General features: G+C 34.1%; 1 protein-coding gene across 1 annotated transcript in view; it reads left to right on the plus strand.

Annotated features, from left to right (window-relative positions):
• The window catches only part of LOC134546223 (laminin subunit gamma-1), a 617,689-nt gene that overhangs the window by 302,387 nt on the left and 301,215 nt on the right, over positions 1–14,087 (plus strand). Inside the window, exon 3 of the mRNA XM_063388849.1 lies at positions 133–250. Within this exon, the coding sequence (XP_063244919.1) occupies positions 133–250 (118 nt within the window). The remainder of the gene's footprint in view (positions 1–132; positions 251–14,087) is intronic.

The raw sequence follows: 14,087 nt of genomic DNA on the forward strand, positions 1-14,087 counted from the left end.
GTATTCTGTTTGATGTTAGATTTTTTGTTTGCTCTGTAAAATGGACATGACGATTTAGTTGTCTGCTTTTTGTAACATCTCGTTTTTTTACATGACGGGAATGATGAAAAATGTATTTGCTTGTCGTTGCAGGAAAGTCGTTCGACATCACCTACATCCGTCTGTGGTTCTACTCTCCTCGACCAGAGAGCTTCGCCATCTACAAACGGACGGTAGAGGACGGGCCATGGATTCCTTATCAGTTCTACAGGTGAGTCGAAAAATGTTGTCTGTTGGAACTTGACACAGAATATCTCCATGTAAACACAGAAAATTGGGGTAGTTTTATCATTGTAACTCACGTCACTATCGGTAATACCTGCACTCATACTAGCCCGGGTGACATTCGCCATCTTAGCTTTCTCCCTCTCCATGCAGTTAGGAATCTCCGCAAACCGTTCGTTCTTCTGACCGTCGTTTCTTGCAATTCGCATTGTATAAATCCTCGACATTTTAAATTATTTCACACTATTCTTCGTAATTTCGTTGCACAGTGTTTACATCGTAAAATTGTTAAAAAGTTTTTAACATTGTTTAAATTGTTCGCTATTTTCGCACAAAATGAAATTTATTTTATTCGAATTGCTAAACACAAGTGCCCAATTTCTGCTCTCAGAGTAGATGAGTCACCTGGAACTGGACGTTCAAGAAACTTGCATATTACTCCTATCGACCTGTGTATACATACACACGTGCACACACACACACACACACAAACTGTTTATAATGGCACATGCGTAAACCCCTACACTACCTATATAAATGTGGTTTATATTTCGTAAAATTTCAAAATCCATCCTATTTTCGTTACACTCCACTGTTCAAACTGACATCCCGATTTATTCACGTCAAAATTCTACTTCCGTTCAAGTGAATTCAACTCCTACTAAATCAGTTCATTTTAGAATCTTATCAAATCCGCAATTGCGCGTGGTAGATTGTTGCTGTATGTTTCGTACTGCAGCTAGTTCCTAGTACAATTATTACTCATCGATGATAGCCAGACGTCAGATGACGCCGGAATCTAACCGATTACTGACTTCGCCCTGAAGGCCACCATGAGCGCTTGAGTCGGGGCGCCGTAATCCGTATTAGCATTATGTTTATAATTTCTTTGTCCAAACGGCCTGGTTCATGCTAGACTAATATTTACGTATCATAGTTACATTTTTAATTCTAATAATGAACGCAGATTTTTTAAGCTAATTAAATTAAATACCCATTCGTTTCTCTTTCATTAAACTAGATATATAATTGGGATTATTTACCCTAAATCTAAATAAACCATGTTATTTAATATCTGATCATCTTCTCCATGGTTAAAATAAATGCTTGAATAAAAAATCAATTCTAAAAAAGATAGTCTCGACAACTTGACGACAAAACAGTGACACAGGCGAACCCAGAGATGAAATTAAACAGATTTAATGTTCATCCAAAAAAAAAATTGGTTGTCGGTAAAGTCGGTTTACGGACGATAGTTTAACGTGACAACGTCATAACAAAACATTGATGAAATGATTGCATACTTTTATGAATAAAACTAGCTGACCCGGCAAACGTTGTTTTGCCATATAAATTATTTCTAGGGAATTTATAGCTGCAGTACCCGGCGTTGCCCGGGCTGAATACATGATGAAGGGTACCTTTTTCGAAATCAGATGTAGTTAGTAATTGTCTTCTTAATTTGAATGTCAAGTGTGCAAAATAATTTATATCACTTTCAGATCCCGACAGACGTTGCTCTGCCAGTTTATAGTTATTTACCTGGTCTGTATGTAATCTAGACTCTATAAAGTAATATAGAAAAAAGCTTAAAAATAAGAGATTACAAATATAGAAAAAATTCAATTATCTAGCTAATGCTCGACATGCATTGCAATGCCTCATTCAGCTATGTTTTGTAATATGTTTGAAGTAGTTACACATATACAAATCATCTATCCATCTCTCTAAACATATATTTATCTCTATCTACATCTTTATATATCTATGCATCTCTCTATCGCTATTTATCTCATTATATCTACATATTTACATATATACCTCACACTATCTCTATCTCTTCTATATATAAATCTCTATATAGCTATATACATCTATATATCTCTTTATCTAACCCATTTCATTCTCTATACCTCGCTCTATCTCAACTTATCTCTCTGTCTCTCTCTATCTCACTCTATATATATCACTCTATCTCTGACTCTCTTTTATATTTAAATAAATTATGTCATTAGTGTGCACTTATACAACAAAAACAGACGAATTACCGCTATATAATATGAAATAAACACATTTTTGAAACGATTTGTGCTCCAACTATTGCAAAATAGTTATACCGTCTCAGAAACCTTCACGGGCATGCGCATTACAACTCACCAAAATTGCATCGCAATTGGATGAACGGTATAGTAACGCATACGGCATAAACAAACGAAAATTAAAGACATGACAAACGCATCAAACGATGGTGTGTTTAAAATTCAAGGCAACTAACTCTATCTATTGACGAAGTTAAGAACAAAACGGTTATGAGCGCCTTTATTTTGCTAGCCGCTGCGAGCTCCACTAAGCGGGCTGGTCTCACCAAGGAGAAAAATATGAATTTGCCAGACCTTACTATGTGTATGATCGTGTGGCAGACATAAAGAAATGACACTCCCTCACTATTTGTATGTCTATGACCTATGATTTTTTCTGTTATAAAATGAAATTATCACTTTTTCACTCCCTTAGGGATGGAATTTCATATTAATATGTGGTCTATGTGTTAATCCAGGTAATGAGCTCGCTGTAGGCGGGGAAGGTTGATCAAGTGTTAATTGATCAGCTATCGACCGGGGTTGAAAAATATAAAATTCTATTAAAAATTAGGGGTTGGGGGTAGAAGGGTGAAAATTTAGGGTTGTGTGTATTTTTTAATGCCACATTATAAAAAAAATAAAATAAAAAATTTTCTCCAAAAATTAAAAAAAAAAAATTTAGGGGTGGACTACCCCTAACATTTAGGGGGATGAAAAATAGATGTTGGCCGATTCTCATAGATACCGGATAAGCACAAAAAATTTCATCAAAATCGGTCAAGCCGTTTCGGAGGAGTATGGCAACGAAAACTGTGACACGAGAATTTTATATATTAGATTGAATCATTTTTATTTTAATAATAAAAGAATAAATACTTGAAATTGTACTAGTAATCAGATTTTTCAAATGCAAGAATAATTAACCTTTATTGCCGAAATTGTTGTTGTAATAAGCAATGAAAACCACATTAACTTTTCACTTCACTTTATAAACAGTCGACGAAACAGTTCACGTGTAGATGACTTGTAATTAATTTTAAAAACTGGCGTTTAGCTATAAAATTTAAATATAATTATGAACAAGTTTTCATATAAATAAAATGTAATCAAATATCTATCATCAATTATATGAATCACCATAATTTTTTAGTCAATTGTAACATAACCTAATATTACTGCACTCGCCGACAGGTACTACTTTTTTTAATAATAAAATAATAAATACTTGAAATTATACTAGTAATCAGATTTTTAAAATGCAAGAATAATGAACCTTTATTGCCGAAATTATTGTTGTAATAAGCAATGAAAACCACATAAACTTTTCGTTTAAATAAAATTATGTTAAAGTTTTCATATAAATAAATTGTAATCAAATATCTAACATAACCTATTATAACTGCACTTGCCTACAGATGCTACTTTTTTAATAATAGAAGAATAAATAGGTACTTGAAATTATACTAGCAATCAGATTTTTAAAATGCAAGAATAATGAACTTTTATTGCCGAAATTGTTGTTGTAATAAGCAATGATAACCACAGATTAAAATTCGTCGAGAATATTTTACTTTTTTATGTCTTCCAGTTCTCAAAATGATATGCAATTGTGGCCCCAGGCACGAAATTTTATTTATAATTCATTAATAATAACGCCCCTCGCGATAAACAAAGGAAAATATGTGTTAACGAGTGCCTAGTTCCCGCGGCAGTTGATAGAGAGCAGGATTCGTTCAGTTCGCGTCCGTCACCGTAGATGACAGTACCGTAAGGGAATAATATTATTTCGTTTTTATAATACGATTTTATAAGAAATACGCATCCCAAATACACCAAACTTATTTATAATGTGTTATAATATTTTTTAAACCATTGTGCAAAAGATTCTGGGTGTAATTGGAATTATTATGTGTACTGTAAAACACCATTGTTCGTTAAAATCGTATTTGAATATTCAACATTACTTTTAAATAACAGTACTGATTGTGCTGAAAATCGGTGGACGATCGTTAAATTACATAATATTAATAATTCAAACGACGAAAACATGATTGAAAAGTCAAATCGATGGTTGTTCCAATCGAGTGGAAGAGAGATTCCGCGCATGAGTACAATGAGCGTAACAGGACACATACGTAGTGGGACAATGTGCGTTACGGGACACTTTTTCGTGCGTGCAGCCGGCGTTCATCGATTTATTAGATTTTGTCACGTCAAAAAATTATGCACCAATTTTGGTAGCAAATACTCAGCATTATCTCAAAAAACGTATTTCATATATGCAAAAATGACCATAGCCATGTGTTGTACAAGGTTACAATATATTTCCTGTAGTATTAAGAACTATTTATTGGTGACTGGATTTCAAAGGAATCGTTTTTAAAAGTACAGGACTTTTTTTTTCCTGTGTGGGGAAGATTGATTTAAAAATTATTTTTTATGAACATACCTCATTGCTGGTTACACTGTATATCATAAGAAACCTCAATAACGGACAAAAAAGACGAATATGCCAACACTCGGAAAACAAGCCAAAATCAGGCGATGTCAAAAGTTAGAAGCATAAACAGTACAGAAAAAACTGCATATTGAATTCGTCTATGCTGTGGTCGCTGAGGTGTCCAGGATGTTTATTTTGTTACAGCGCTTGGTTCGTCTATACGTCTTCGTGTTGTTTTTTCACATTATTTTTCTATCTTGTCGTTGTCAGCCCACAATTTCCATCCGCGCTGTAATATTTTTCTGACTATTTCCTGCCATGGAGTTTTCTGTGCTGCCTATACTTATAACTTTTGAAATCGGCTGATTTTGGCTGGTTTTCTTTGTGTTTGTATATTATTATATTTTGTTCGTTATTGAGGTTTTCTTATGACATATTGTGTAACCAGCAGTGGCGTATCTCCAAAACATTTTAAACCACTACAATATCGTGTGACGTAAAACATTACGCGTGTCATTCTCCTCAGAACAGGAGCGTCATTTATTCTAGCGCTTATGCATTCAGTGACATAATCGCATTTTACCTATTTTATAAACCTTTAAGACACCCGAACGAGATTGCCGAGGTTTTCAGCCACGTCAAGTTTAAACCAACTTGACGACCTTTAAGAATCACTATAAAAAATCCAAAATCTGAGTTAATGTCTTGTGTCCGACCCATCAATACTCTGAATAGATGGCTCGCATCACTGTTCGTCGCGATGTCCTCCTGGCATGTCGTCACTGAGCGGTCTGAGTACAGAAGGGCATTTCACGCCGGGGGATAGAGAAACATATTGGACGACGCTGCGGGAATTTTTTACACTGTAAAAACTTCAAATCTCTAACACAGTGTGTACTTAGTCGTTTTGTATCCGGTTTTATTTAGAAACATTTTTGTAACTACGGAAACATATTGATAATTTATTAATTAGCATATATTCATCTGGAATAACCTGGTTTTAAAACAGTAAAGAAATTTTTAATCGGTCCAGTAGTTATCGAGATTACTAACAAACTCACTCTCGTTATATTATTAGTCTAGATCATTTCTTCAATTTTCGAAACTGTTAAAACCCTCTAGCCAAGTCACTTATAACCATGACCTTACACATTATACATACCAGAAAACTAACCACCAGTAATTTTTCTTCCATGGAGTTGGCGGTGTTTTCTTGGCGTGTATGAGACTGAAACTCATTCTAGTTTCGGGTTCTCTTTACTGATGTTATTATTTCCAATTTACGGCGCCGTGATTGGCAGGCAACCAAACACACCGTCGCGTCGTGCACGATGCATATCCACTGGTTCGCAGGCGATCCCGAAACTCTGCATCTTCGAGAGTTCATGTGCGATGCGGCAGTGTCTAGGAAACATTACGGAGGTATATACAGGAGCGTAGGCTACTCAGAAAAAGGGGGGAGGAGATAGGGAAATATATCCCTCCACCCGTAAATTCTAAGAAATCTTAAAAAAAAAGTCTATAATCCCCACTAACAAAATGACAGCAGGCAGAGTTGTCAAAATACTCCCGCTCCCCCGGAAATGAAAAAAATTGCGTACGCTCCTGGCTACTGGCTATACTTACTCAATACATCAATATTTTTCTCTCAGTCAATTCGGGATTATATGAAAACTCTTGAAATGAACCATTGAAAAAATATATATACTCGCAAACTGGGCGTGAAAACACATGTCCACCTCTAAACTGGTAAGCACTATTTAGGTTGACATTGTATATACAATTGTAACTCCCCGACTTAGATCGTATCCATATTCGCATGAAGTATATACTTAAGGCCATATTACCTGCCAGAAAGTCTAGTATATGTCCGGCTACAATGTTCTAGGCGCGACTGTACTGTCCCTAATGCCTTCCCACTTCCCCCTCCACCCCTTCTTAAACCAACACACACCCTTCCCGAGCCTACCTGAAGTGATTCCCGGAACTGAGCTGAAAGCTGCAAAGCGAAGACAGAGAAAATAGCACCGTTATCACATATTTGAAAAAGAGTCGTTAGCCTTGCATTGACGATTCCACTGCAAATTTCAACTAAATGACCACATTGCAGAGAGCAGCGACCACTGTACGAAATTAATATGATCAACTTTAAAAATAAGGATTATTTTCTAATTCTGAACGAATTTGTTAAAAAAGCTAAAATAGCATTTCTATATGCCGTAACGAATCGTGGGCACAAGAAAGAGAAATACAGCAAAAATGAGATGTACTTATAGTTCTCCAGCCCAAAAAGTATACTTTATTATAATTCACTCATGAACTGGCGGCAAATTTTCACAAAAAATTGTTAAGATATGAAACAAATATTGTGCAGGGTAACTCAATCATGGACCTAAAGAGAAAAAAAAGGCGAAACAATTAACACAATCAAATGTCACCCCTGAATAACGCGTTGCAGCAAGATGAACAAGCATAAAAAAATTAACATTAAAAAAATACTAAGAATTTTTGTTTGCGGTAAACTGCCTTAGATGTCCTACTTTTCAGAAAAGATTTATTATTCTGAAAATGTTTGTAAAAGCTGTTTTTGGAGAAGCATTAGGGAAGAAAAACCCTCTGTAATAAAATCTTGACCGCGAGAAATGAGATGCGAAGGGAAGAGGTATAATTTTTAACGTAGTCCACGTATAACTTCAACATACCGCATTTTTATTGCCAGCCCAGAAAACTGATTAAATGCGACGGTGATTTAGAAAAAAAAAATAGACACATAAGCTGGCTTATAAAGTGTATATTCAAGCATTTAATCATGAAAATTCATAGATGGATATATTTACAAAAAAAGGCCCCCTTGATTTTTTTTAGATGGCTAAACGTATCTTCATATAACTGCGAGCCAAAAATAACATTAAAACCCATTGTTTATTTGTTTTCATACGAATAAATATTTTATGGCAAACAGTATAAAATATACGTTTCAGTACATAAAAGATTCTTAATTTTTTTTTAATATTTCAGGATGCGCAAGATTTTCAATTTGCGAGAACACACAAAATCAAAGTATTGGGTACACAGTACAATATATATTTATTGGGAACTAGATGCTAAACAATTTTTTTTGGAAGACAACCATACTTCTGTAGAATTCAAACTTATTTTCTTTGCTCACTCTTGAGCTCAAAACGTCCTAGTGTGCAAATGTTTGGGTGCTCGTAGACTACTCCCATTTCTTTCATAAAATGTTTGATGTCTACGATTCTGTTTTCTGCTATTGTAGGGGCACACGAAGGAACGTTTTCAACTAATAGACCTGGAAGACTTTCCTCATCAGATATGGACAATTTATCATGGTCTTCCTTTCTGTCGCATAACGACGCATGAGATTCACATTCCGAAGAAGACAGATTGCCACTGCTTCATAGCCGTTCCACTCCAGACATGTTTTGTATTTCTTCCACATTGTTTCTGAGAAAAAAAAATAGTTTTTGTACATAAAATTTTCTATGTGAGACATAGGAGTGTTTCTATACAATATACTTTAAAGTTAACAGCACAGGTACATGAAATCAGGTCAAAGAACGACACCGAATAGGATAAACAAATAATGGTAGGTATGGTAATATTAATTACATTATACCGCACTGAACAAGATAGACAAATTTGAAATAATGACTTAAAAATATGTTTGAAATATTAGTATACAATTTAAAGCTGTCTTATACGTGTTACTTTTGAGAAAAAAAAATTATTACGTTGTGAAAATTTGTGTGTTGAAGTTTTTTGGAGACTCGTTGAAAAAAAACACTTGCTAATACGGCTTGACACTAAGAAAGTATTCACAGCACCGACTTGGTTCTATAGTATTGTTATACATCTAAATACAGTCTGTTATATTATTAATGATTATATTCACGCTATGGTTGAGTGACAAAAATAATTTAAAAAATACTAATTTACATTTATTGCCTAGAAGCTATTAAAAAGATGACCTATAAATGCTTGTTTGTAACTCTCAGCTAGAAAAATAATTTCTAGATGATTGGTATGTACCTACAACTAACCCGAGTTTGAGGTGACATCGTCAATCATAGTTGGTAGTACATTAATAATAAAAATTGTATCAACAAGTTTTCAAAATACTGTAATGATCTGCTGCTTTTTCGATTGGATTGGACAATTAGTACTTATGACACAGATTAGATGGTTTAAGACTAATACATACACCCACTGTAAGCATGGGCGTAGCTAAAACAGTGTTAGAAAATCTGACTAAACATTTTTAAGTACATGACACATGGAAAAAAAACTGAATAAGGAGAAGGAAGACATGTGTGTTGGGTCCGACACCCACCTGCCTAGCGAATTTCGTTGACAGGTCTCAGCAAAGTTTGTGGCCTCGAGAATCAACACGCACAGGTTTGCTAAATACATTTAGATTTTTAAGTTAAAAACTGCAATTTTTTTTAAAAGACTCAGAATTTGTTTTGTCAGTATAAATAGGAAAGTAGCGTCACACACAATATACAGAAAATAATGAAAGAAAAAATTGAAAATTTGTTACTCGTATGTTAAAATCCAAGAAACAGAAAGAAAATTTCCCGCGATGTTTACTAGCATTTATAGCCATGTTGTTAGCAGAAGTTAAATAAAATTGTTTCAGCTGACGTTTACGTTATCTATCTGCATTACTAGGGTTTATAAGCTGCATTACTTATTAACTTAAACATATGTCCACAAGAAAACTAAAATTGGCCGGTATTCGAACCCGCTACCTCTTGCACTATAAGCTGGCGTTCTACCAATTACACAATGGTAGCCAGCTTCAAAACGGTTATAAAATTGCATTTATTAAATATAAAACTCAACATACATAACTACAATAAACAAAAAAGTAAAATCAACTGAAAGTTTGTTAAATCCGTATGGGGAAATAAGCTCTCAGCTCTAAGTTTGAAGCAACTCAGTGCAATACTCAAATTTCAAAAATATGCGTTTAATTTTACATTTTTAAATCCAATTCGCATGGGGGAAGACTTTAACTTTAACATAGTATTTAAAATTCTTACTTCGATAAAACTCCACGATATAAAATATAAATGTATTACATATAATATTAAACTGTACTGTTTCACGTAAAATAAATATGTATTATTCTATTTCGATTAAACTCGGCTTATTAATACATTTTTGCTTACCCCTGTTTCTCATTGTCAATATTGCTTACTTTTCCTCCATATCTCGTTCGCAGCTTTCGCGTGTTTGTTTCGTTTCCGTGGACGAGAAGCCCGAGGTTTTCCCAGAATTCGTTTACCCATTAATACTTTGATATTTAAATAAAACCTCGAAAAGCAAATTTAAAACATAAAAAAATTGCACTTATTTCTACAAACTTCACTTCACCTTACTTCTTTCTACGAATGCTCACTCTGTCCCTTGAACCTTGACAAGTATTTATTTTGTGTGACTAATCTTCAAGGTCAGACAGCAGCCTACTGTACCTGTGGGGGAGAAGGGGAAAATCCCGCGCGGCCTAACAGCAGGGGGTGCCAGTGGGATGTGTACAACCACACATAACTTAGAAACACACAACTTAGAACAGTCATAACTTAGAAACCTCGAAATATTCATGTAACTTAGAACTGTCATAAGTTAGAAAAATCATAACTTAGAAACACAAAACGCAGAATCACACAACTTATAAACGTCGTAACTTAGAAAGTCATAACTTAGAACTATTACAACTTATAAACACACGACTTAGAACTGTCATAACTTATAAACACGTAACTTATAAACACGCCACGCAGAACCACACAATTTAGAAACGTAACGTAGAAAGTCATAACTTAGAACTATCACAACTTAGAAACACACAACTTAGAACTGCCATATCTTAGAAACACGTAACTTATAAACACGCAACGCAGAACCACACAACTTAGAAACGTCGTAACGTAAAAGTCATAACTTAGAACTATCACAACTTAGAAACTCGCAACTTAGAACTGCCATAACTTAGAAACACGTAACTTAGAATCACACAACGCCTAACCACATAACGCAGAACTATCATAACTTAGAACAGGCATAACTTATAAGATTCTATCTTGTGTGTTTCTAAGTTATGTGTTTCTAAGTTGTGTGTTTCTAAGATGTGACAGCACCCCCAACACAGGTACAACTACTGTACAGTCCAAGAGAGGAGTGTTGTAGCCAACTGACATATAACAAAAACAGTGTTGCCAAACTGGATATTTTTTTGGGTTTTGCAAATTACTTTAAAATTCGAAACTGATTTTATTTTACAGATTAAGTTTCAAACTAGAAATTAACAAACTCTGAAATAATTTCATTGAGAGATTAATGGTGATTGTTATCAAAATAATAATGTCTAATTCAAGTGAAACTAATGATTACAACAAACATTCGGCAATTGATTTATCGCTTTCATAATAAGTTATTTTGTACAGATCACATCAAATACAATTCTTTAAGGAAAAAATGGATAGTTAATCAAAATATTGGTACACAAAAGCCCAGAATTATGAACTTTGAAATTAAATATTTTGAAAATTATGCTCCCTAAACAAAAAACAACTACAATTTTAAAGTGTCTAAGCACAACTCTTTTACTTGGAAAAATCAAAAAAAATCTGTGAAATATGGCCTTAAACGAAATTGCCCCTGGAAGTGCTATCACAAGAGCTGTCCGAATTGGAAGTGAAGTATGCAGGAATGCGAATAAACGAATCTTTGTACTTCTCACGTACTTATAGATAAAGAAATTCGCTATTAAAAATATTTTGTAGGTCAGAGATGATTGAAAAATAAAATAAAATAATTCTAAAATAATTATATTTTCCCAAGATCAACATATTAAATGACGTGGATATATTTAAACAAATAAATGAACATATATAGTGAAACAAAGACAGAACCTTAAAATTATTGCCATAAATTGGTGTTTTGTTTTAAATTTTAGTACATATTTTTACTTATTTCAGTTATATATTTTTCTACAACTACAGTATATACTTGATTAATCGGGGTAATGGAGGGTATGTCAGCTTGGATAAGCGAAAATTACGGATAATCGAATTCAAATGTATTTAGGTTATACAATACAGCAAAATTTCGTAAGTAATTTATACAAAAATGTACAATTTCTATTGAAACTAATTATTAATTTTTAAAAATATGTATGAATGAAATTGGTAATGACCTAAAATACACAGTTTCAATAAAAAATATGAATTATACTTACAATTTTTTATGAATAGGTACGTAAAATGTAACGAATAACAAACAATTCTACTTTCAATACGTAGATTTTATGTTTACTCCTTTCTTGCGTCTTCCCTTGCCCACTTCGTGAGCTAAGTTCCCCCTCCCCCCCCCCCCCCAAATTAATTTTTAATCGTGAACCTTAACCGGGTAGCAGATAATTTAGGTTCTACTATAAAATTATTCAGTAAGAAATGTTAGTAGCTCTGGCTATTCCCGCTTCTCGCGCCACCACACTGACACAGGAAAAGTTTCTGTATTTATACAAAAGATTCCTTTGGAAACCAGTTGCCAGTAATAGTTTGTGATACTACAGGAAGATTTTGTAAATATGTAAACCACATGGCTTTGCTTAATTTTACAGATATAAAACACCTTTTTCGAGATAATTATGAAAATTGGCGTATCATTTTAATTTTAATTATTGTTTCATGCAAGCATATTTTTTAATCATGGAAAAAAATCGAATATTCAATTATTTGACTATTTTGTTGTATCATTTAACTATTTTGTTGTATCATGATTATTAGATGCGCAGTTAACACTGGAAATATATTCAGGGAATGGTTTACAAAAAAAATTTGGAAAAAATCCAAATCCAGTATTACTTCGAACACTATGTTGTAGTGCTCCAGTCTGGGGCTCAAATCTGTAGGATTCGCAAGGCCCACGGAAATATCCGTGTGTGTGGGGGGGGGGATGGGGGGGGGGGGTTGGTGAGAGTTTTCCACGCGGAGTTAACCAACACGTCTCTGTATACGGTGCTTGTATGTTTTATACTGCCAATATTTTGGCCTACATGCATGCAATAAGCAGAACACTTTAAAATATGCAGAAAGTTATCCATAAAACAAATTTTTGGCATCAAACCCGTTTTTCACAGTCACGCTTTTGCAAGTGCAAGCGGGTCCCCTAAGTGAGAGGTTTCTTTATTCCAGAAAGAAAAAAAAGGGGGGGGGGGGGGGCTGGCGGCCCGGGATCTACGCCCATGGCTACAGTTGTTTTCAATTAAATGTATTAAATTTACAAGTATCTGAAATTTACATGAATATTTATTTTCCATTTACAGGAGTGTCTTTCAGTAAGTAGTCGTACTAATGTTGGAAATTCAGAGCATCGTTAGTGCAGTATTGGTATCTTCTTGTGATTGTTATTTAGTAGTGTCCTATTTTTCATCTTGAACTGAGAAAAACTATGGTCTTTTCCATACAATCACGTGATATTATTGTAAATAAGACGATGACTTTTTTCTTCAAAAAAACTAGAATTCTCTGTACTATCGATTACATTTTCATTAGATTGAAGCAAAATATGTAAATAAGTGAACACCAAAATTTTACGCATTGTTGTGATTATTTGAAAAAAAATTCTTTAAAACTAAACCATACCAGATTAAAACATGGTTTTCTAAAGAAAGCTATGTCAATAAAGGGGCTTGGTCATATCATTAGATTTGTTCATTTTACTGAAAACTATTGGTAAGTTTAACGCAGGACAACGCCCAGGCCAAAGCTTTATTTTGCATGTTTTACACTCACACCAACTTGACCTTGGACTCTTTAAAACTGTCTTGAAAAATAATATTTTAATCGTTTAGGTTCGTTTATTTCTATAAGTTTATTGATACGAATTCAACTGTGGTTCTGAACAATAATTAAAGTGTCATTTGTTTGTGTTGCGTTGTACAAGTTTTTGCATAAGGCAGAAAAATAATTTTCCTCAGTAGCACGACAAAAATTTTTTAAGTGACACGTGTCTTAAGTGCAGGCTTTTTTACGGTCAGTTTAAACTACTTAGAATGGGAAATGGAACATTGTCGTTTTTTGGAGGTGCATTAGCCTCAGTACATAGCAGATGTTTACACGTAAAGGACGGAATTTTAAAAACCTGGCACTTAGCTGATATTTGACTCCCGCATACGCTTTACGACTTCCGCCAACTGTCCACTATTTACCTCTTTATCTCTGTGTAGAGAGCACAACGACTTATCTTGTGTGAATTCAAAAGTTGAACATTTT

Source organism: Bacillus rossius, chromosome 1 (genome assembly GCF_032445375.1).
Source record: "Bacillus rossius redtenbacheri isolate Brsri chromosome 1, Brsri_v3, whole genome shotgun sequence".
Taxonomy (NCBI): Eukaryota; Metazoa; Arthropoda; class Insecta; order Phasmatodea; family Bacillidae; genus Bacillus; species Bacillus rossius.